Source organism: Tauraco erythrolophus, chromosome 21, assembly GCF_009769465.1.
Source record: "Tauraco erythrolophus isolate bTauEry1 chromosome 21, bTauEry1.pri, whole genome shotgun sequence".
Lineage (NCBI taxonomy): Eukaryota > Metazoa > Chordata > Aves > Musophagiformes > Musophagidae > Tauraco > Tauraco erythrolophus.
This window is the reverse complement of record NC_141485.1, coordinates 8,962,416-8,987,619: the sequence shown is the minus strand read 5'-3', so window position 1 is coordinate 8,987,619 and position 25,204 is coordinate 8,962,416. Positions and strand designations below refer to the sequence as shown.

At 43.0% G+C, this 25,204-nt stretch overlaps 1 protein-coding gene across 1 annotated transcript in view; it reads left to right on the top strand.

The window, feature by feature from the left end:
• Window positions 1–6,365: 6,365 nt before the first annotated feature.
• CASTOR2 (cytosolic arginine sensor for mTORC1 subunit 2) overlaps window positions 6,366–25,204 on the top strand; it is a 121,736-nt gene continuing 102,897 nt past the window's right edge. Inside the window, exon 1 of the mRNA XM_086624701.1 lies at window positions 6,366–6,551. Coding sequence (XP_086480827.1) covers window positions 6,439–6,551 — 113 coding nt within the window. The 5' untranslated portion in view covers window positions 6,366–6,438. The remainder of the gene's footprint in view (window positions 6,552–25,204) is intronic.

Below are 25,204 nucleotides of genomic sequence, written 5' to 3'. Positions count from 1 at the left end.
GATAATAGCTTATACTTTGACCTGGTCTTTAGGAGTCCCCAAATTGCTGTGGAGTCCTACCCAGTCTGCCATGCGACCAGGCAGGACTATGCAAGAGATGCATTAGTTCTTCAGCTGGAGGTACAACAGAGGACATTCAACAAAATACTGACATGTCCTTTCTCGTGAAATCTTGTCTTCAGCAGCAGGTGCCTTCTTGCAGAAAATGCACTGTCCACCGCCTCCTGTGCTGTCAGGAACCGGCCTCTTTTATCGCGCTGGGTTTCTATAGAGCAGCGTCAGCGTTTCCTTGATTCAGTGCAAAAACGTGAGGTGAAGGGGGGGCTGTAGATAAATTTCACACGAGTTTCTGATTCTTAATTTCCGGATCATTACCTTTGCACTGTAACCCTTGGGAGACAAAGTCACCTGCTTCATGGACTGGGAAGGTGCTTTTGCAAATAAGGGTGTTTGTTCAGCGTTGCTGATCCCTGCTGATCCGTTAGGAAAGCCACATTAGTTATTGTATCCACACATTATGTACAGTCATGTGATGCTTGAGGCCTGAAATACGTTTAGCAAGTCAGAAGAGATAAGGCAGGCTACAATCTGGCTTTCTTCCCTTAGGTTTGCAGAATGTGTTTGCAGATGTGTTGATCTTTAGGAGGCTGGTGGTGGGGAGGGATGTTTTCTTCAATTGCCTATTTCAGTATTAGAAGCAAATGAGAAGATGAAGTCATCTCAAACACCTCCTAGTAGCTGTGAAGACATCCTTCCCATATCCTGAGCCATGCTGTCTTGGTTTTGCATCCACCATCATTTTCAGCCTTCATGAAGTGGACATGACTTTAGTAGTTTCATTTGGCTGTGTGTAAAGCTAAAGGGCTTAACCAGGTCTGTTTTGTTAATGCTTATTGCAGCAAACAAGTTTAAGTAGCTCACCTGAGCAGTAAACCGGTGTGATCAGCATCTTGGCTAGGAAACTTTCAGCTTCTATCTCACGTGATGTTTTGGTTCAGGCACATATGCGCTACTTTTCCTCTTTTTGTTAATAATTGTTTTCCCTCCCAGACTTCGAATGTTTCCAGTAAAGTCATTGGTGGAACTTATTAATGCATCCAGGTGTTACTGACAATGAGGGATTCATAGCAGTGGCTGCAGCCATTGAATCTCCAAGGATGAGGACGAGCTTTGCCAGCCACTAGCTAAGAGAACAAGGAATTGGAGCAAAATACCAAGACCAAATATTTATGGCTTGGCTCCTCGCAGGTCAAAGTTGAGCAAATTTTGCTTGCCTTACATGGGGACATCTGACACTTGGTGGTGTACTGAATTTTGGCAAGTTACTTGCAGTTGGTTGGTACTGCAGTTGGTAGGTGCTATGTCCAGCTGTACATGACAGGTACGTGCAATGTCCTCTCTCCTATCCAGAGGCTACGTAACACTGATTACAAGTGCCAAAACTCCCTTCCTCCAGCCCAGTGCTGAGAGTCTCATTGTCTCCTGTTCTTCTAAGGCAGTAGCTGTTAGGTGTCACCAAAGCATGGAACATAGATGGGTGAACCAAGAGGTGAGGCTTTGTCCTCACTAAGCATTTAGTTGCACAATCTCCATCTGCAAGCGGGCTTGTGAATGTTTAATTGGAGCTCTTTGCTGCTGTTTGGGTTAGGGGTGGCGTGGCCTGTACCCGGAGTGGGACCTGCCTCTGCACATCCTTTTTCTGGTTTGCCCCTCCCCAGCTCTCCTGCAGGACATCTGGGGCTCTCTGCGGAGCTGATGCAACAGCGGAGTCTCTTCCACACCTCTGCTGCCCTGGGAGCACGAAATGTCTGACCTGCTCAGCCCACTTCGTACTTCAACAGTAAATTAAAGGTCTTCATTAGCTTATTTGATAGTTGAATAAAATGCTTTGAAACACTGGCACATTAACTGCAATCAAGTTTTGAAAGGTCTCTGGTTGCTAGAAGGAAATTAGCCTGATAAATCGTTCTTTTCAATTAAACAAATGGGTAATTTTTCACAAGCAAGCCTAGAAGCTATCATTTGGGAAGCTTTTTTTTTCCCCTTTTTTATTTTTAATATTTTACACATGATTATTCTTAAAGAACTGATTGTTTTAGAAGAGACTAGTAGTCACTGAAGTGTTAAGATAGCAGCTTGTAAACCCATCCTGCCTGCCTGCCTCAGACAACCTCATAGAGGTCTCATGATCAAGCCATGGCCTATGAATTGTACTTCCAAAAAGGATAATAACTAATGGTGTGACCTTGGTTCACTGCCTGCCTTTCTGTGCCTTTGTTTACCTGTTTGTCTAAAGAAGCATTACCCTTCCTGGGTCAAAAAGGCCTGTTTAACTTCAGCAAGGAGTTCTAGGATAATTATAGTTACTTAGTAACTTTCGACTCAGAATAGATGGGTTAAGGCTGTTAAGAAATGCGATGGCTTCCCTTTGGCCAAAACCAGTGACTGACCTGGAGATACCTCCAGTCCTCAAAGCTTTAAACACAGTCTGCATTCCAAAAGTGCTCTCTGAGCTCAGGAGCTGGAACAGATTGCTGTGCCCCTTATATTCGGAGTCTGAAAGGCTGAAAGGGACCCCAGAAATGCACACTGACCCCGGGTACACACCACAGCTGTAGACACGCCAAGAATTGCGTATGCTCTGTCTACTGCAGAAAAGCAAATGCCAGCACAAACAACAGCGACGCTGGATTCATCTTGCCTTTGGCGTGTTTAGCCAGGGTATTGCCATTACGTCATTCCCATTAGGACCGGTATTATCTGCTATTTTAGATCTTAGAAGCTGCTACAGGCCCTAGTCAGGGGTCAAGATGCTGTTGAACTTCAGATGTTCCTGGAAGAAGAGCGTAATTCTGCCAACAGCAGAGCAATGTCACACAAATCACATAAGAGAATTTAATCTAAATTATAGTTATTTTTTTGAAAATGAGGTTTTATTGCCAAAAATTTAGATACTGCATGTTGAAAATCTATCAGTAAAAGGCTACCATAGCTTCATCTTTGAGAACTAAATAGGGTAATTTGGGGCTTTTTTATGGTATCAGAAGAGACCACAAATCATTTAAGAACTTCCTTCCACCATCTAAATAAAATAATACTGAAATATCCTGCTGCAGTTTGGAGTAACTGCATAAAACACGATGACTCACGTGACAGAAATTCTCGTTTATTTTTCCTCTGTGTATATTGCTGATGTTCATGAACTGTTCGTCACAGTGCGTAATTACATTCCTTTCACCTAAAATGTTTCTGCACTTTTTTTTTAATTTCTTTTTCCTGAAACACTGATTATTGTTGACTGTTTCCATTTAGTTTGGAAGCAATCTGCATGCATAGACTTGGGTGTTGGACTGTAGTATGCTTTATGAGAAATTTTCCGTTCGGACAAAATTCAGACTCACAAGAGCTAGAGTGTCCCAAAGGAGTGCTGGTGACCTGTACCTGGCTGTACCTTGGTTGCTGCTGAGATAAACGTTCAAGACAAAAACTCAGACCATCTCCTTGAACTGAGGTTTTTCATAAAACACTGCATTCCTTCTGAGGACCTCACTTCCAAACAGTGCCCCAGGAGATGGCTCTTGCGCTGCTCACCAATAAAAAGATCCTGGTGCTCATGACCAGAAGCTGAGATATCTGAAAACTGCCCATCAGTCCAAGTACAATCTGCGTTCTTCTACTGGGCAAACCCCACCGCCTCTAGCCTCAAGGCTCCCAAACCCAAGTTTTGCTCAGCAGTTATGGGTGGTGTCTGACCTAGAGCACTTAGAAATCTCATCTACTTCTAAGTGCTCTGCTCTCCATCCAGGCAGGAGATGACTCACGGTGCCACGTTCTCATACTGAGATTTGTTTTGCTGCTATCTCATCTTCCTGTTTTCTTGTCCATTCTTTCGGTTTCTTTGTTCTGCCTGCCCAGCATGTGCTGTGGTAACTGACACTGGAAGCTGTGTGGGCAGGGAATGGGTTTTGGTTTTAATAAAAAAAATGTGGTTACATCATCTTGCACAACAGGTCCCTGCTCTGTGCCTGGGCCAAGTGAGTGCTTTCGAGCTGTAAAAATATGGAAAACTTGGAATTGCAGTAATCAAAAGACATTATAGCATGTTGTATACAATAACACCACATTCTAGGCTGCTCCCTGCACGGAATCTCCCAGGTATACCTGGCAACAAGGGAGAGAGAGATCTGAATACTAATGACAGCTGGAGGAGGGGGCACTTAATAGTATTTTGGCTAATTGCCAGGTTGCCTGCTCTTGAAAAATTTGCCTGTGCTGAGCTAGGCATATTTTTCATGTGTTGAAAATTGGGTTGGGTGTTGGTAGGGCTTTATATTTTCCTGTGCTTCCTACAGTCAACTATGTGAAGGTCCACGTAGCCATGAGGTCTGTGTTTCCAGCTCAAAGAGGCCTTCAGGCCTTCTTTGAAAGACTTGGAAAACCATAGCAGCTGATCAGACCCAGGAAAGAAATTGCAATTTTGGAGAGCAGCAGATGTAAACTTACAAAATGAAGAAGTATTTTTGTGTTTTGTGGGTTTGGGGGGAATTTTTGTTACTTGTTTGCTTGATTCTTCTTTTCTTAGTAAATCCAGATGACTAACTCAGGGCCTCTTTTCTCCTTCCCTGCAGGCAGAACAAAGTCTCTGATGATTTGCTTGCTTCAAAAGGTCCCACTGATTTTACCTTTGGGTCTGTTTTACCACCTCTCATTGTTTCATGTAAGCATTTTCCGTGGTAATTAGACTGGTAACAGCATAATCCCTGGTGGCCTTCCTGGAGTGTCTGGCCTCTCTGGGTTGAGAAAGCTCTGCTTGGGGGCAGCATATTTTTTCTCTAAGTGGGAAGGGGGAGAGTTGATGTTGTGAATGTTGCCCTGATAAACGATGGAAATATCTTTTTAAAAAGGAGAGTTTTGCAGCATTTCCTAGAAGTGATTCAGGCTGCGTTCGTCTGATTTCCTCTGGAAGCTCACAGCAGCCTTGACGGTGCGTGTTTTGTCCCTGGCTGCTTCCTTCTGGACTCTGTGGTCTGCATTGTCCCGGAGGAACACAGATATCTCCGTGATTTGTAGATGCAGGTGCAGGCACTTTTTGTAGCTGGGCACAGATACATTCAGAGCTTTGAAGACCAAGACCTTGAACTGGCAGTGGAAGCAGATTAAAAACTCTCTTCAGCTCGCTAAAATGCAACGCCTACAGTCATCTGAACTTCTGTGCGAGGCAACAAAGGAAAACAACTCCTTGGTTTTTAAAGGCTTTTAAAAAATTAAGTAGAGATTTGACATTTTATCTTTGTTGCCTTTCCTCTGAACGATTTCAACTAACTATTGATGTGAACACCTCTAATTTCAAGTTTTTCCTTTTGGGATACAACAAAATTAAAACAGTCTTTTGGAAGTATGGCCACAGGCAGAGGAAAACCAGACATGTCCAAGGGAGAAAAACAGCCATCCAGTGAATAGACCAGGTTTGGAAATCCTAGTTTCAGAAGCTTGTCTCCAGACCTGGATTCAAGGGATTTCTGCCACAAGAATATAGGCCATAAGAGGTTAATTTACAACTGCAGGAGGTTTTCCCGTCCATTCCAGCCTCCTTGTTGAGGCGTGGGGTGAGAACTGGGACAAACTGGCCATTCACCCTTCCGTTCCTCACCAACTATCATACACACGAGACTGTTTTTAACACCTGCAATTTCACACCTGTCGTGCTTTCGTGCTAATTGTGTGATTTTCCACCTCATTTTTGCTGCACAGGGAAATAGGCGAGGACTCTGTCTGTCACGTAGAAGGATAAACAGGGTGAGATCTGGGTCTTTCCCTATTGTTGAGGAAAACCTCTGAAGTTCTCCCTAACGCCGCTTTTTGGGTTGTGAGCGATGTTCCAGACGCGCCTCCCCTGCCCGAGCCGAAGGATGGGTGCAGGGAAAACGAACCACAACGAAACCACCCAACCCACTAACAACTACGCGTCAGAAATTTCCTTTTTATTTTTCCAAGCGTCGGGTCCAAACCGCCCCTGAAGGCAGAGGCGGTGCTATCGGGGGGCAGTGGGGGGCTGCCCGGGCCCCGTCCCGTCGGCGCGGACTCCAAGCCCCGGCATGCGGCGGGGCGCTGCGCATGCGCGCTGGGCCGGGGCTGAGTGGCAAGTTGTTTGTTCCAGCGAGCACCAGCTGCTCGGCGCTCCGCTGCCTCCTGCCCGGCTCCGCTCCGCTCCGCTCCGCCGGCCTCCCCCGCCGCTCCAACTTTTGCACCCTCTGCTCCTTCATCCCCCTTCCCTCCCCCGCCCCCGGAGCCGGGAAGGAGGAGAAGGAGCCAGAGGGAGAAGGAAGGAAAAAAAAAAAAAAAAAAGCACCGACAATAACAGCCTCCCTCCCCCTCCCCTTTCAAAACCACAAAATAAACCCCAGGGATAGATGAACTACAAATGAGAAAGAGGAAAAGATGGAACTGCACATCCTAGAGCACAGGCTCAGAGTGGCCAGCATAGCCAAGGAGAGTATCCAGTTGTTTACCTATGGATTAATCAAACTTGCTTTCCTGTCCTCCAAGACGAGGTAGGTGCTGGGGATGGGGCAGCGCGGGGGCCGGGCGCCCCCCGTGCCAGGGGACAGGGTGGGGGGAGGGCGCCCTCCTTGCACGGGGGCACGGGGCTGGGGGGTATCCCCCTGCTTCAGGGGGGCCGGTTGCGGGGAGGGCACCCTCCTTCCTGCAGAGGGGCAGGGTGCTGGAGTGGGGGGCACCCTCCGTCCCTGCGAGGGGGCAAGGGTGAGGGGTGCCCTCCTTGCAAGGGGGCTGGGCACCCTCCTTTTTGCAAGGGGGTGGGTTAACGGGGCGGGGGGCGCCCTCCTCTTGAAAAAAAGCAGGGACCTGGGATGGAGGGCACCCCTCCTTGCAAGGGGGCAGGGTGCTGGAGTGGGGGGCACCCTCCTTCCTGCGAAGGGGCAGGGTGCTGGAGTGGAGGGGACACCCTCCTTGCAAGAACTCAGGGTGCTGGGGGGGAGGGGGGTGACACCTCCTCCCAGCCCCCCCCCCATCTCGAGCCTGGGGGTGGTGGCGGGGGTCAGCGCTGGAGTTCGGGGTCCCCCCCCGCAGGGCAGCCCCCGGTGCGGCTCCCGCCGCGGGCCGCTCGCCCGGGACCGCGCTCCGCGCTGCGCCGGTGAGCGAGAACAGGTGGGGGCCGGGGGGGCCCGGCCGGGCCGGCCGCAGCCACGGGGCGACCGCCGGACAACAAAGGCAACAACGGCGACGAGACGAGGAGGAGGAGGAGTGGTTTTTTTTTTTCCTCTCGCTCTTTTTTTTTTTTTTTTTTTTAAGCCCTGGTTGTTGTTCCTTACAGCACTTACCGAGCGAATCGTCCCCACGCGTGTTTGTTTTAAAAAGGTGCTTTTTCAGTGCTGCCAAAGGGGAAGAGGAGGCAATGCGTGCCTTGCACTTGGTTCTCTTTAAAAATTGTGGTATTGAGTAACATGGGTTGTGATAGCTTTCGGGGAAAAAAAAAAAAAAAAGGAAAACGTAGTGGAAGGCAGTGTAAGAATTTATTTTTTTTTAGGGAGAGGAAAAAAAAATACTCTGGCCGGTTTATTGGAGGTATATAAGCTGCCTAGGCCTTTCGCAGCGAGCCAACTTGAATTGCAAATGCATATTCTTGTGTCTTCACTTAGCTTGTTGACTTTGTTACTCTATTCAGAAAGAGCAATGGGAATGTAAATAACACAACTCAAACTCTTCTTGTTTTTCCAGCCTGATAATTAGTATTTCAGTTTTCTCTCCAGATTGATCTCCGATAGCATTCTTGTATGAAGGTGGGAAATTTTCTTTGGCTTTAACAAAATAATAAATAGATAATAAATTTGCTTTTTATTTCTTAAATTGCTTTATTCCAAGCTGTAATTCAATCCTCTCTCTATCATAATGCTTACGGATGAATGGACCTGTTTGTGGTGTAATTTGATTACAGTCCCTTATCTTATAGTTAAACTTCATGCATTGCAATTTCACTCTGATTTGGGGCTCATCCCATTTGGCTCACCTCTAACGTTGTTTGCAGCGTACAGTGTATCAGCACCTTGTTTACTGCTGTCCCTGAATACTCGACAGAGCATTAAAGGCTCTTCAGTCTTAAATTTCTATTTTTAATGTGGTGTTTCATTATAATTGAAAGTGGTTGCTGATTTTTTTGAAGGGGTTCTTGCTCCCCCTCCCATGCTTAAAATGTCACTGTTAACGTCAACAGTGAAATCTTTAAATCTGTCACTCCTAATGCATAGACTGGGTTTTGGTGGATTTTTTTTTTTTATTTTTATTTTTCTAAGTTCAGGGATGGTCCTGTTGTCTTTTTGTTTCACACTGCCTTTCACATCTTCAACGTTAGAGAGCTGTGAAAGGGTTAGGACAGTAAGATAAGCCCTTTGGGGTGTGATACCTTGTTCTGCATTCGGTGCTTGACAGTTTGGTGTTGCCTCTGGTCACTGTGGTGTTTGGCCGTTTCCATGCACAGCGAGCATCAATAATCTTTCCCTAGCTTTCATGGAATCTCACTAGTCAGGAACAAAAACTGTGGAGAGGTTTGTTGGCATGGGAAACTTCTGTTTATTTCCCTTTTGTTTGTTTTGTTTTTGCAGACATAAGAGATGCAGGGGAGAGAAGGGGAAACTTGTTTTTGTCATTCTTAAGACAACTGGTAGTACTGAAACATTGCTTTCTCCTGTGTGTTTTTCACATGCCCTGAGGAAAACAAGGTTCCTGCCCCACAGACCTTCTGCTTTGGTGGGCACCATGTGTATGAGGAAGGGGAGGGTCTCTGAGAGATGTAACTCCGTAAATTTATGATTCCACCATTTCGTTTTCCTCCTCTAAGAAGTGAACGTGCTCAGGAGACAACAACTTTTTATATGGGTGCAAGACAAATCTCCCTTCCCAAACACCCCATCTGAAAAGGACCACTTGGGGGATGAAAGGGGAAGGTGGCCTACATCCCTGCTAAGCTTTTCCGATGAGCTGGCAAAGATGCCAGTTACTTATACCACTTACATTTTTCCCAGTGAGACCTTAAACAGACCTTACCTGTTGTGCAAGGCTGCCAGTAAGAAATAATGATTTGTGAGACAGATGTGATCCAGAGAGGTGGCAATGACATCATCAGTATCCTTATGTTAGTCATGCAAGAAACTCTACAATTTTTACACAGGCTCTTCTGAGAAGTGATCTGGAGGGAGATGGGAGTCTCTTTCATATTCTCATACACCAGGGAAAAGGGCTGGAACAATTTTTTAAATCTTGTACTTTTTTCTTAATCCTCTTGGGAAGGAAAAGTAACAAATCTCCCTCTTTATTTGGCCTTTTGCCACTCTCAGTCTGCCCTTGTTCATGACATGAGTCTTTTAATTTAGCTTCTGTTACAATAGCAGTATTTTTTTGAACAAAGAACAGCAATTTTGGAACTATTCCGATGGCCAGAAGCAAGAAAGCAGTTAACGAGGTGAAGAGGTGAGACCAGTAGTGAATAAAACGGTGGGCTGAACTGAGCTGAAGGAAAAACACTATTAATCATAACTTTAAGTTAGACAAGAGGTATTTCATGCAAAATTGTGTTAAGACAGGTAGTCCAGGAATAACTAATAGCGAAACTCCTAAGCAGTTACACTGAGCGATGTGCTGTTGATGCTTTGCTTGTGTAAGTGAAGTGCAGACCTATAGATTTCAAGTGAGCTCTGCCAGGCACGCTAGTAGTGGATTAGGTCTGTGGAATTTTTTGTTGCATGCTAAAGACTTGCACGTGTCTAATATTTTTGCTATCGCTGTCATCGTCATCCTGGCGTTCCACTGATTGTGTTGCCTCTGTGTTTGGCTTGAGAATTCCTTGGTGCCAAGGGTCTTCACCTATGCAGAAGGCTTGCTACAAGTTTATGCATGTAAATATAACAAGTGCCTGATTTTAACATTGCATCCTTTTTTTTTTGTACCTGCCTCTGTAAATGTTAGTTCTCTGGGGCAGAGAACTGTGCTCTTCTGTAAACTCCCACCTTCAGCTCCCTGTGTGCTGCAAAAAGAACAGCATCCCTCCCACCAAAATTACGTGTCTCCTTTCCACTTCCTTGGTCAGAGTTAGACCATCTCGTGCTATTGGGTGATGTGCCACAAGTAACCTACTTGAGGATTTGATAGATGTACTACTGTGCTGCTACACTCCTGGGTTTTTTGTTTGTTTGTTTTTAATAAATGCAAAATATTTTTAACTGAACTTCCTTTTACTGCATAGGAATTTGAATGGAGAGGAAGGACAGTCTTGAATAATGCTTGCACTGAGCCACCAGTGCATGCAATAGGGAGGAGGAAGGTGACCCTGACCTTGTCTTTTGAGTGTATAGAAAAATATATGGAGAGTTTAAGTCCTGGAGAATAAAGTGGAGTCAAGGTTCTTCCAAGTACTGTGTCTGTGTAATGTAATTAGCCTGATTTTTGGGTAATGATTTGGCAGGCCCTTGAACATCTGGAGTCAGTGAATTAACAGGTAGCCTTTCTTGTCCCCGTTCTGGCACCTAATATAAAGATTTGGTGGTAAACAGTGAAATAAAGTAGTTGAGGGAGAAAGGTATTACTTAAATTCTAATGATATTAAGTTATAGCCAGGGTGAAGTTGAGAGGTTAGTTTGTTCACAGGGCTGGGTTGTTAAAATAATTGTAGATCATGTGTCTAGCATCACAAATTTTAAAATCTGAGAGCTTTCTGATACTTAGTTTTAGATGCTTTCTGATATTTAGTTTGAGATGATCATTATTTCAGTGTGCTGAAGAGAAGGAACAAGTTCTGTGTGTGTAAAGGATGAGACCTTGGTCGCAGAAGTGTTTAAGGCAGCCATTTCAAAAGCAACTGTCAGTCTGGTTTCTTTTCCAACATGCTCAGGTCTTCTTCTAGAGGTGCAGTTTGTGTTTGTTGATGACTCGAAGCAGAATTACAGGTGCTTTACAAGCTTGCAGATTTGGCACTAAATACAGAAGGCTGGCCATGCAGATGAGATGCTTCCCAGAGAAGCTCAACAGGGTGGGAGAGCCAGGCTGGGCTCTGCCCCATGTTTGACGTTGCTCGTCATGCTGCCTCTACCATGGGATGCTGGGAGGTGGGAGGTATTCTTAGAGTGGAGAGGAGCTTAAAAATATTTATTGTAATAAAACTGTAGCAAGAAGTAAACAATGATAAACTCTTCAGAATAAGGTGGATTTTTGTTGGTCTTTGAACAAATAACAAAACTAGATTTGTTATCTTTGATGAGTTTGTGATGGTATTTTGGTAATCTATCCCTTTTGCTTAGTAATAATTGACACCTCTACTTATGAACAGTGTGTTGTTGCTATTAATATAAGAGTTTCTCATTCCCTGATCACTTGTTTACTGTCTAGGTGTCCTGAAATTTGAGATAATGTAATGAAATATCTATTTTGGATTTCAGAGCACAATAGTACAAACAAGTGCTTGAACTATGCATCATTTGAGGACATTCAAGAGACCAGTAGTCTGTTTCCTTTGGTATGAACTCAGACAAACAAATGTCATTTATGCCCTTTTATGTAATACAGATTGGTCTGCAGCATTGGGTAATCATCTGGCAAAGGCAAGTTACTCCTGTTGTTAAAACCTTCCCCCACGTTTGGTTTCTGCCATCCTGTATGTCCTAGGAGGACCACTGAATGAAGACTTTTGCAGGTATAAGACAGCGTTTACTCACCTAAAACAGTTTGCTTGTGTTTTATTTTGGTGTGGCAAAGACTTCCAAATGTCATCTTTTTTTTTTTCTTCGTAGGAGTGTATGTGTGTGAGATATCTGAGGTTTGGGGACTTCTTTTTTTAGTCTGACTTGGTGACCATCTGTTCCAGAAGGACCGAGTGCTGATGTCCAGACACCACAGGAGGCTGGAGCGATGGGAAGCCTCATGGCTAAAGCCACCTGCCTGCCCTTCCCCAAAGCACTTTGCCTTCTTGTTTGCATTCCCATGTGTGTGTATGGTCCTGAACTCGGTGATGGATATTCAAGATCAGTAGGAGCTGGTGAGAATCAGATAAATAAGAAGGAAAGAAAATAGAAGTTACTTGTTTGGGCTAACGAAGGACATAAACTCTTCAATTGTGAATGTCATCAATTTGTGTTTAGGGCTCCTGGCTGTTTCAGCTGCTGCTGGCCTGTGAGAATGTTCTGCAGTGTTTTAATACATTGAACCTTGGAAAGAGCAGGTTTCCTTCCTGGTGGTCTCTTATTGTTTATCTACAAACGTTGTTATTATTTCCCTTTCTTTTCTGTCTGGCACACGGGCTGACCAGTGGGGCACTGCCTTATCTTACGTCTGTCTTTGCCTGGCAGTCCTGTCGTGCGGTCCTCAACCTACCACGTGGTCCCATCAGGGTAGGGCTGATGCCAAGTTAGAAGCTGTCAGGAGTGCTTTGAAACTAAATGAGATTCAAAAGGTGGAACAGAAGTACTGGATCAAACCCACAGTGCAACGTTGGGGAGCACTGTGGTACTGGATGTTTTAACAGGGCTGTTGGGTGGGTTTTTTTTGTCTTCCTCTTGTCTGAACTTGGACATTTGCCTTTTAAATAAATATATACCTGGCTGTAGTTTGTAGTGGGCCAGTTGTTTTTCCTTATTTCCCATGCTAAACTATTTCCATCCGTCGGCAGAGCTGTTGCGTAGACGTAATGCATCACCTGGGGGTAACGTACAACACCAGTGATGTAAAGAAACAACACTGCTGCCCACTGATGTTGAGCTGAGAAATAAAAAAGAGGAAAAATATTTATCTTTTGCCATGTAACTCATTAAAAATCCCTTCAGCTGAATATTTGTTTATTACTTTCAGATGAAAGTCAATATTTAAATGAAAAATGTGGCTTTTATTAGTTCCTGGTTGGCTCCCCCTGCAAGCTGGGTGCTCTTATGCTTCGGCAGTAGAGCAGATGTATTGCAGGTCTGTTAAGGAAAAGTATGACTATTGTTCATTTGTCATCAAGGAGTAGCAGCTGAGTTGTTCATTAACACAATAGTTTGAATCCACAGGCTACTCCTTCCACTGAGTTATAACTTAAATTAGGCTCCGTTTGATGGCTGGAACTATTTGACAATGCCTTGTTTGTGCTCCATAAATATGTAAATCTTTCCACTTAATTCTTCTCTTTTTTTTTTTTTAATCTGTTGAGCACACTACCTCATTTATCTAATACACAACTCCTTCATCATCCTGCATTTTTCAATGTTTTAATATATTTGGACAAGGGCTACAATTTCTTTTTTGAGAGGAAACAGTGCAGATTTGTTCTTTTGTTTACTGCCAACTCCACAGTAAACTCCAGCTCTGATCTGCTGATAGCTGAAGGCTGGTAAAGCAAGAATTATACAACAGGAATGTGAGGAAATAACTCCATTCATTGCAGCAGTTCAGAGTCAACAGAGCAAAGCCTGTAAGTTGCAGTTATAATTTCGAAGTAAAAAGATCTCTCCTCCCCCCGAGCTCAGCTTGGTTTTGTGTAGCTAACTATAAGATATATTTGTTAAGAGAGAAAACAACAGACAAAAATGTTTTAATATGGCAGAAGAGAAATAAAGATTGATTAAGCCTGTTTTGTGACTGTGCAGCCCCTTGTTGGTTTCAGACGTACTGCACAAAGTTTTACTGTGCTGACCATAGAAACAGAGAATCCGATCTCATTTTCGTGGTCTGATATACAACAAACATTTTGTACTGGTTGATAAAGTTTTACCTTCACATCCAAAGAAAAGCAGTGAATGCTTAAACTTCCTCACCAGCCAGAACTGACTTCCTTACTTTGGTCTGTTAAATGTGCTTTTCTAGAGATTAAAATAAAAAGTCTTGCTCCTGAACTCAATCTGCTTTAGACGGCTCACGGCAGTGATGTTGAGATACCAGAGTCTCTATTTAGCACGAAGTTGGCACATGGAAAAGTGGTGAGTTTGCCTGGTGGCAGCAAACAATTTGTTCATCTTTGGGGGACTTCTGATACACACTTTTGTGGGGATGTCTCAGTAGGCAAAGTGAGATTTTTTTTTTTCAGACGTTTGCGGTCCAATTAAGTTTTGTTAATGTGATGGAATAGATGTTTTTAAGATACTCGTGCTGCTTATTGGGTGGTAATTGTGGGGAGATGTAGGCTGTTATTGATGACAGGCTGTCTTTGAGTCAAATTCTTCCAATACAAATTGTTTATAAAGTAGAAACTCAACCCTTTTGTAAGTTTGAGTGTGTGTTTGATCAAGGTGTAAGTGTAAAGGAAAAGGTCCTTTTCTTTGCCTGCAAAATTTGTGTCCTCGTTACAGAGAATACTAGAGATGTCATAAGGTGTTGCAAGCTACACCACTTCAGTTTAGAGTAAAATGCAACCTTCGAGTCTTATGTAAAGTATTCAAATAGGTGAATTAAAAAAAAAAATTGATACTGGGGGAATTTCTAAACCTGGGAGTGGAAAATTTACAAGTTTTGACATGGATAGAACAGTTAACGTAGGTGTGAATCTCCCTGTCTTTCTAGGTTCAGGCTTTTTAGAAATGTTATGTGTCTGAGAATCTGGGTAATGATATGCTCTGGTTTTAGTGATACCTGAATATTTACCCTAGTTCTGTGATTAAAAGATCAGTATTTAACCCTTTATTATGCCACTCATGCCCTGTTTTACCAGGTGAGTTGGCTGAAGTTGAGAAGTCAGAGACCTTGATTGAAATGGCCCATGTTAATCTTGTTTAACATTTGTAGTTTTTATTTCTTTTCCTGAAGAAAGATTGACTGTTCTCTTTGATAACCTCTAAGGCACTCACTTGAGAATAAACGTAGTCTTGGCAAAAATAAAAAATGGTGGTTCTTAATAATGAGAGAAGGATCTACTCTAAGCATCTAAGCAACTGTATACATTTACATAGATTCTAGTTATTTTTATGCTTTTTTGAAAATGGTAGATGACTTCTTACATGATTAATCTTTGAGTTGCCGTCTTTTTCAAGCTGCTTTTGGGTGGAAATTGGAGTTTGATTATAACATGGAAAACTAAACGTTTTCATTTGCTGTTTTTAAAGTAATAAGCAATATTACACGTGCTGAGTATTTAGGAGAAAAAAATCTCAGCCTATTTTGTGTTTATAACTACGCAGCGTAATGGGACCTGTACTAAACAAACAAAACTGATTTGACTTGTTTAATTTGCTTTGGAGTTTCAGCAGCAAACATACTTCTTTTGATAAGTGATGTTTAAATGATCTTATTTACGCTTAAGATTCCATCGCTCCACAAATGATTTCAGATATCTTTAAACCAGAATAGCTAATGTTAAAATAAAATTGTGCTTTTAATTGTTTTCACGTTCAAACTACTTGTTTGCAAAAGGGAAATGTCAGAATTCACCTGTGTCTCACCACTGTGGGGATAAATTTAGGACAGCTTATGGTATGTTGAGATGATGTGTTTTGAGTTGCATGTTATTAGCCATTTGGCATTTTCATAAGCCGAGCAGAGTTTGAATGTGCGTGGCTTGTTTGCATCTGCGGAGCTCGCAAGGTGTGAAACCAGACGCCTGTGCTCGTTCTCTCCTGAGCTTACCACGGGTTTTAGACTAGTTAGTGAATGGTTTTCTGCGGTCAGTGGTGGGACTGTGTGTTTTGCAATACTTCCCTTCTACCGACTAAGGGGACACCAACTGAGACAGGTTGTTTTTGTTAAGAGGTCTTTTTTCAGGCAAAACATCAGTGTAAACAGTCCATAGCAATTTCTGTGCAAATGGAATGAATATGTTATTATGGAAAATGAAATGGATTTGAGTTAGCTGCATTACAGGCAAGGTGATGGTAGCTACGAATGTACACGACTGGATTCCTGAAGAACAGAGCATCATTTTTGACACAGATTTTTTTTAAATGGTTGCTTTCTATTCAATATTTCTGGCATACAGGTGTAACAGTATTTTGGTGGCTGCCAGGAACCTCTTTGCTAGACCAGTATAATTTTGGCTAAGCACAGAAGAGGTTAGCAAGAATTTGGCTTGACCAAAGCAGGCTTTATGGTTTTCTGGAGGGGAGCGATGAGGGGGAGAGGAAGAAGAATAGAAGATGACAAAGCACAGGGTCGTCCTGGTGAATGAGCATGGATGTCTCATGACTACATGGAAACCTCGTGCAGGACTTTGACAGCTAATGCCATGGTAGAGCCTTAACCTTTTTGTGTTGTTTTCAGTCAAAGCCTGGTACCATGCTGTTGTCACAAACTTAGAAAACAGCAAATTTTCACAGAATGGTTGAGGTCAGGAAAGATCTCTGAAGATCATCTGGCCAAACCCCCCAGCTCAAGGTAGGGTCACCTAGATCAGGTTGCTCAGGATTTTGTCCAGTTGGATCTTGTACTTAAAACCGTGCGTGGAGCTTTGCTCTCTTCTGTGTTAACATGTTGTTTACCTTGTTGACATTGTGAGGCTTTGCTCCATTTGGCGTTACTTTCCGCACAGCACTATAATGTGTGACTTAAAGTCTCATTTAAACAGGACAAAGTGTTTTTGAACTGAAAAGTGAGATTGTACGACCTCTCAGTTTTTGGAGAGAACTGTCGGTATGGAGGAGAAACTGTCTACTGCAGTGATTTATTGGTCCTTTGTGTTTCTTTGTGAGCATTTCGTGTGAAACTGCTTATTGGCTGTAAACTGTGAAAAACTAGCAGCCTCGAGGCTGCTCTAACTTAAACAAACTAGAAGCCAAAAAATTCCATAGCTGGGTAAGAGCAAAACTTGCCTTGGGAAAGGGCATGTACTCGCTTCTGTACCAGAGCAGACAGCTGAATTAGAATTTGTAAGGGTGTTGGATAGATGTACAAGACTGATGAAGCTACTTCTATCCAAGCCTTCTACTTAGGAGTTTTATTTATGTCCTTGACGTAAGGGAAAGTATTAGAATGGCATTAAGTCCAAATGTTACTTGGTTTGTCCTTAATGCACAGTATTGTGTGGTGGATGCCCTACAGTAAAAGTTGTGCTTTGGTTATTGTACAGTTTCTGAAATCTACTGTACCAGCGGTCATGTGATGAAACCACAGTGCATGAAAGAGTTTTCTCTGTAGTCTTCACGTTGGTATCAAGTTGCTCCAGGGCCCTGTGTTTCTGAGCAGTTCTCCTAATTCCTGCACATACAGTCGTTTTCTTGGCTTTACGCCTTGTCCCATTGCCCATGGCAGTGCTGGAGTCTGGGGGCTGCTGAGGCTTGGCCCCAGGACAAGCACCCTGTGTTTGTGCGTAGGGAAAGCCTTGTGTCTGAGGAAGGATAAAAGTCTCTAAGGGAAGAGTTTGCACCAAGGCACCAAGCCATCCCTGGTAGCTCTTACGCTGTGTCAGGCCACAAATACTTTTCGTTTGCACAGGAGTGTGAAATCAGCCTGGAATGACACGTGTAAAAGGACTTTGTGTGTCCTGTACCCGTTGGAATGGCTTTGTTCATTCGGATGGTGGTCGAACTGTAATCTTAGGCAATGATTTAAATATGAAATAGTCCCAAAACAATAGGCTTATCTATTAGCTTTTAATGATCTTGTGAAGCAGTGTATTTTGAATGGATATCTCATTGTAAAGGTGATAGCGACCTAGTTATTGGTGGGGAAAAAAAAAAACAAACAACAGGAAAAAGTCCAAAATGATAAATAGTATGTGCACCTGTGTGTAAAATGCTTCATGTAAGATTCGTGTCCTTTCGAGATGTACATGAGCATATACTTTAAATTCATTTTCTTCTGTATTTGTAGTGTATCACTGAGGCTTTAAACTGATACGTCCTTGGCCGTTAATCCATGTTTGATAGTCGTCCATGGCATGTTATTGCTGTTTATCTCGAGTTCCTACTGACTGGAACGTAACCATGCATTTTTCTTACACATTTGTAGATGGCCACAGTACTTAGGACAGTTAATGGCTCTCTGTCTTTTGGTGCAGTCTCTGTTGGCTGGATAACTGAAGGTGTAATTGGAGGATCATAGCAAAGCAGTTGATGAAATTCCTGGCCCCCAGTCAACAGTTTCCACCTCCAGTGTTGTGGAAGTTGCTGTTAACTTGCTGAGTATGATCCAAAAATCCAGAGAAAAAAAGGCAAAACAACCCCACACCTTTGAAACGACATCATTTTGGTTCTGTGTATGGAACAGGCTCACAGACAGTTGCAGTAGTGCAGCTATGGGATGGTTAATTTTGGTGTTGGAGTAGAAGTGATTGACTTCCTTACTTTTCTTTGCTGCCCAGGAGAATGGTCAGATGATTAGATCTTGTTGTAGGGATAGAAATAATTTATTTGTAAAGGTATGACGTGTCCAAATAACAATGATGTTAACCTTTTTTCAAAACTATAGGGCAGACTTATCCTATATGTATTACTAGTATCATGTTTTGAATATTACATTTGCTCATTTTGTGTTTTTTAATTCCAACGGTAACTGTTTTTCCCTTTTAATTGGGTTTGAAAAAACAGTGATGGGATGTAGAACAGTTCATGGATTCAAAATAGAGTGGTGCTTTTTCCTTGACTTGTTTAAACATATTACTGATTATATATTCCTTGCAGGATCAGCACAGAGAAAAGGACAATGAAAGAATTTCATGGTGCTCCTTAAATGAGTCTTATATAAAGCAAAGTTTAAAATTAATTAGGACCTACCTTTTAAGCACTTGTCAGATCTTCTCAGTGTCATGTCTTTGTCTTGCTTGATGTTCACTTTATATCAAATCTAATGTGAGATACATGATAATATTTTCAGAATCACCTGAGTCCCATTTAAAAAAAAAAAAAAGTCAACTTAAGCACTTGGCTCCCCAAGGCTCATTGGAAGCCAGTGGGCCTTATACTCTGAAATATTGGAAGAGAAGACACTTAGGAGTTTTAAAAACTTTGCCTTCTGGGCAGACTAGCTGACGACAGTCAGGACAAGAGCATGGTAAAAACGCACCAAAGGGAGGGGAGGCTTAGTGCGACTGGTCGTGCAGACCAGAGCGAAGGTACGTTTCTGAGAATTAGTTTAGGGAGTCAAAATGGGGGTGTCTCTGTTCCTCTTTCTCCACAGGGCCACATGGGGTAGGGACTCAGGGACTCACTTTACTTTGTTTCTCTAGCAGTGCAGCATCAGGCCCCTGCTCTGCAGCGCTGTGCGGCAGTGATCCCTGCAGCGATCCCCCGTGCGCTCCGGGGGTCTCCCCTTCCAGCACGTACTGGCTGCCCCTCTGCGAGCTGGGGAGATGCTGCCGAGTTTCTTTGCAGAGGAAGAGACTGAGGCACATACGAGAGGAAATGGCTCATCCATCTCACAAAGCAGGTGTGCAGTAAGACCTGACTGTGGTTGTTTTTTTTCAGATCCTGCATGGTCTCCACCACTAGAACTGCCTCTTTTTGTCAGGACAGGTGAAGACCATGTTTCCAATCTAGGTTTGTACTAGCCACTTGAAATCCTTGTCATCCAGCTGCTGCCTTCTTTTTCTTTTGCCTTTTCTGTTCGTAGTTTTCTAGGTTCGTTAGTGGAGGTGTGCTCTGTTGGTTTTCCTCATACCTTGAGAGAGAAATATGAGTTGAAAGATGTCCATTTGAGCTTCCAGTAATGACAGCAGTCTTCCTGAGAGTCTTAATAACAACCGAAAATGTACTTGTATATATGTGTGGTTTTTCAATAAACATAAATGCACGTATATATGTAGGTATGTGTATAATATATATGTAGGTGTACATCTGTCATTCCAAAGTCAGAGTACTCTTGAAATGGAAATCACCTCATCTGGAAATGAGATGTAGCCTGTGCTGACAAACCAAACCACATGTTTTTAGGGGCTCTAATAGCTGTGCTTCAGGACAGAGAATGTCTCTCTTCCCAGTATCCTTCAGATGACAGCTGCCACAACGGAGGCTGAATATGAAGAATGCATTTTCAGGCGGCTGTATCCTAGGCACTGGGAAGACTCTAGAGCTCAGAACAATAGCAGAATACGGAGCTGCCAGCAGGGAGTCTGAGTGGACAAGTATAATCATGCACCGCTCAGCTTTCAAGGAAATTACAGTTAGTGCACTGACTTGCTCATAATAGTGATGCATTGTTTAGCTTAATAACTTATCAGCTCTCCAGGAACCAGCTAGTGATCACTGTCATCATACACTGCTAATCATTCTGTTCTCAAATTGTCTCAAGATGAACTAAGGACCTGTCACATCACCTATTAAACTAGCAAACTGAGTGCACTATAATTTTTATTTTTTTTTAAGCTACAAGGAACAGTATTGCCCACCTTTTTTGTTCCCTTGTTTTGTCATTATCGTATGTAATTGTTCATGTAGGTTTTTTTAAACGTCAGGCTGAAAGGGCATTGTCAAATTGCATTGTTGTGTTTTTGTTTGTTTGTTTGTTTTTTACATTTGTAGAGTCTCTGTTAAATTGCTGTTCTTTCTGGTAACTACTAGCAAACTGAATCTGAAGCCTGCTTTTGAAGGAACACTTGTTTTCCATAAAGCATGTGGGGCAGAGGGGCGAATATTTTTTGTGGTGCTTGTCTGTAGTACCTAGGCTCCTGTCAATCATTAGTAAATGTAGCCTGACAATGGCCCTCTGTAGTAGTGAAGAGTGATTATCCCTCTTTTACAAATGTGGAATTTAGGCACGGGAAGGTTGAGTGATTTACCCACAGGCATGGGTAAGCATGGTGTAGGCATGGGGAGCTGTGGAAGAACAAGGAGGAGAAGCAAACTGGTTTGAGTCCTGATCCCAGTAGGCTGTATGTCCTTGCTGTATGTGTTCTGGCTTCTTGTCAAAGGGTTATTTGTGAGCTCCGAGCTGCTAGCACTGAAGGAGCCTTGGAGCATTTCTTCTGAAGGAAAAGAGGCCACTGATACACAAATAGATTTTACTAGATGATATATCTGAATCTGTTCTTAAGTAACATTTTAAATTCTTCTGACTCTGACTTTTACTGCTGCCACTGCTTAATTATTTCTTACTAGCTGGAGAGCCTGGGCACTGGGCATTGGGATCTTATTTTGTAGGTGCCTAATTCTGTGGCTGTGGATAGAAAGCTAAAACTTCCTACCTCAAGACCAATCCACACAGCAGTAAGAGCTTTGTTTGCTAACATTTAGATGAAAGGTCCTAAGAATAGTGCAAAATACCAAAGCTGTGGGGACACCTTTTCGCGGTCAGTAGTGCACAGATATGCAAGTGCACAGATGGGGAGATCTCCAACCTGTTCCATACTTGGGGCTGGAACGATGCATCTATTAAAAGGGGAGGGAGAAACAGATGGATGTGCCCGACTGAAACAAGCCGCCTTGCTGTTCTGAATAGTGCAGGCAGCTGCAGGATAGTATCTACTGATTCAGGAATTGTGCAAGCAGAGGGGTGGGCTATTTTTATTAGACCAGAACGAGTCCACCAGGATTTAAATGAAACCCTGAGCATTTCTGTGTTTTTTCAGTTGTTTGAGGTGTTTGCTTTAGTTTCGCCTCTCCTGCGTCTTTCTATCTTGAGAAAGACAATTGTATCTCTTGATCAGTGACGACTAGCATTAAAATAGGAAGGAGACTTCTGATTTATTGCCTGGCACATCTATGTTGTCTGATGAAATGTCATCTTTTGTTATGTTTTGAGAAGATGCTGCCTGACTGATATCTCTGAACCACATGAGAAAACATTTGGCCGCACCTATTCTTGTCAATTATGGCAGTGTTCTTCTGGCTCAAATTATATAGGTCTTTGTGTGTAGTATTGAAAAATTTAGTTCCAGCCTCTGCTAATAAACAGAAAAGATCAGGTCGTTGCGAAATGGTGGTCTCTACGGAGACTTAGCTTTGCATATGCTTCAAATGCATCACCTGTTTCTGGCTGCAAGAAGTGAGAACACTGCTGAGTAAGTAGGTCTTGTCCCCACAATCGGGTTTGATAATAAGAAAATACCTGAAGCTTACAGGTGTGGCTTTTTCTTTTCCATGGGAATGCTTACCACTTCTCCAGGAGTTTGCTATCTTCCTTTGAAAACAGTTCTGGTAGTTTCCTGCTGCAAATCAGCCCTGGTTTATTGCCTCCAGTTGCTGTAAGGCCAACAAATGGCATTCAGCCCAAACTCCAAGGTTGTTCCAGTTAACTGTATTTTGCTTTGTACTAAGTTGAAAAGCATTGCCAGGTGAAAAAATAGAATTGAATAGAATTGAATTGGAAAGCCAAACCTGATATGAAATAATGTCAATGTGTACTTAATACTGCATAGCCGGTGCATGAGGATTTACTTTACTGTTTGTATGGAAATATGGCTGACTTAGTAGTTATGCTTGACCAGAGCTTTTTCTTGCAAGAGGTATTTCCTTCTTTACCATGCCTACAGATACAAGAATGGAAGTGTCAATATTCAAGCCAATGATTTTGTTACAAGTCTGCTTGGGATGCCCCAATAACCCAGTTCTGTGCCTGGCAAAGTGAACAATTTTCTCTTCGTTGAAGTCAGTTGAATTAGGGCCCAAGCTGAAAAATTTGTGTGAGAGGGAATGTTTCTGCAAACTCCTGTTCATGTAAATTGGACAATGACGCTTGAGGTTTCTGGGAAAATGAGAATAGCCCATGATGCCTCAGAACATCTCTCAACTGCTAGGCAGTAATTGGCTGCCATACTGGGGGAGGAAGAGTGCAGGGAAGAAAGTGTTAGACTTAATCAAGGGTCTAGGAGAACTTGAATGTAATTTTTGTTTGTTTGTTTGTTTTTTTATGTTAAGATTTGGTTTTGAAATTGAGAGGAATGTCTTCTCTATACATCTGTTGTGTAAGCTTAAGTGAAGGGATTTGTCCATTGAGTACAGGTCACAGTACTGCTGACCTTTTTACACCACCTTTGTTTGGAGCAGTAAAGACTGAAGTTTGCTAAATAATTGCAGTAAAAACATCCAATTGTTTTATCTTTGCCAGGTCTTTGTCTTTGTAATTTCAGAGCCTCATTTTGACCTCTTTTCAGGTACCTTTTATGGTTGCATTACAGCTCACAATGATACAGGCTCACTTCAATCAGGGCAATACTCTCACTGGAGGAAGAAGTTAAGGGGAGCGTGGCTCAACATTGAATGGGTTTTGGTTGACAATGAGCAAACAACAGGAGACATCTTTATTTGATCGAAAGCAGTGGCCGTATTGACATTAATGTAATTGGAAGGGACTGGCTTTGTCCCTATCTGTTGATAGATTCGAGTGTTATTTTCTTTTTCCAGCACACTTAGGTTCAGCTCTTTAAGGAGGAGATGCTGCCCACTGTTCACACAGCTCTAGAATGGAGCCATATGCACCAACTAAAACTCCACAGAAGTTGTAGCTTTGCTTATTGCAGCCTCAGGTGAAACTGAGCCTTATTTTACAGAAATCCAATAGTAAATTACTCTTCAGCATTTCTTTGGACAGGTCAGTAGTGACTGGCTTTGCAGCCTTGGTGTGCTGTTAGATTTCTGTTGTGGAGAAAGCTTGTCTGCAATTTAATCTAAAAGATTCCCCCCCACACCACTTCCGTTTATTCATCTGAGCACAAAATTATTACTTTGCGTCATGCGAGCTGATTCCGTGAAGATAACTCTGGCAGAGAGAGTGGCCTGCACTGTAGCTTCCCAGAAGATCTATCAAAACTGCTTCACCTTGGCCTGTGTACCTTTACTACGTGCAACATTGCTGCTAAACTAGAGACTTTGGTACATGCTTGCACGCTGACAGATTTGAAGCAACAAGTTCTGTAAAGCTGTTTTTAGTATTTTTACCCATGCATTTGTATGGCCACATGGATCCTCCTCCTGAAATGTTTGCATCCGTGGAGCAGCCTTTCCATTCTGCAGCTGACAGGCTGGGAGCGTGTTTCCTTTTTGATGCCATGTAGGGTACCAAGTGTCATATAGTTACATGTCACCAAACTGGTGAGTGTCATGGCTGTGCCCACAATTGGGAAGTGTCACTGTGGGAGACTGGCTTCAGTGGAATGATCTGATGTTCTGGTTGGCTGATGGATTTGTTGCTGGCTTTCTCAAAACCCCACAATGTCCCCTGGTTATTTTCTTCCATACTTAACCTGGGGATTTTTGATCTGGATTGTTGGTCCTTAAGTAATGCCATCCTTCATGAAAACAGATTCTTCTGCTTAGAAAATATGCACAGACTGTTCTTCTCCGTGGGTTCATTCAGGATTTGTTCTCTTGGGTTGTGCTTGTGTCTTAATAAGAGTCTGGAGTGCTTGGGGATTCAGGGATTGTGTTTATTCACAAAAATTATTTTATTTTCAGAAAAAAGATTGTGGTCCCTTTGCTGACATTTTGTCTGCAGCTTGCCGCCTTTTGAAATCCACTGCAAGTTCTGCACTGACAAGCCATCAGTCTGTTGCACAAGACGAGGGATGAGTGACATTACTCGTTTCAACATATCATAACTGTTGTGCTTTCTCCCTCAAGGCCTGTGAAGTCTTGTTAGGTCTAAGTGTGTGGGAGAGGGTTGTATATGTTTTTGTTGTTGGGGGATCTCCTTTTGAGTCCTTAATCTTTTACATCTCAGGCCTTGGAGGTATTTGGTTCTTCCCAAACGTGCTGTTTCGAAGAAACGCCACTTGTGCTCAGCTGGCTAAAGCCTCTGCTGCTGCAGCGGTGGGGTTTGTCTGATGCAGCTAAGCGAGCTTCTTGGGACAGAGATTGTATGTGCAAGAGGCCTGAACACAGGCTGGAAGCTGTTGCAATCCAGATGGTAGAATAGGAGGCAGGATGAATGCCATACACAAGACTTAGAAGTTACAGGCTTGATAGAGGAGTTACTAAGTTTTTCCAGCCTAGGTTTTGCAGGAGGTTAAACTATAATTACAAAGCCTTTCATCTTCTCTCTCTTTCCCTCTTTCCCTTGCTCTGTCTCTCATATACACAAAATCATCTCTTCCCTTTATCTTTTGCGTTCCTCTTTCTCTTTAGTCTGCAGAAAGCAAATTCCTGCAGAATTCCTGACATAATGATGGCGATAATAACACTGGTGTGTAATACTGAAGTAGGAGCTGGAGCTACAGCTGTTTGATGGTTTCCAGCACAGGGCTCTTGCAGTGTAGCTGATGGAAGATTCCTGAGTGAAGCCTTGCAAGGGCAGTGTGTCCTCTTGCTACTTCAAAGTCCAGTTGTGTGCCTGAGTGGCCAGTATAGGAGAAGGCAGTGGTTACAGAGCCTGAGCA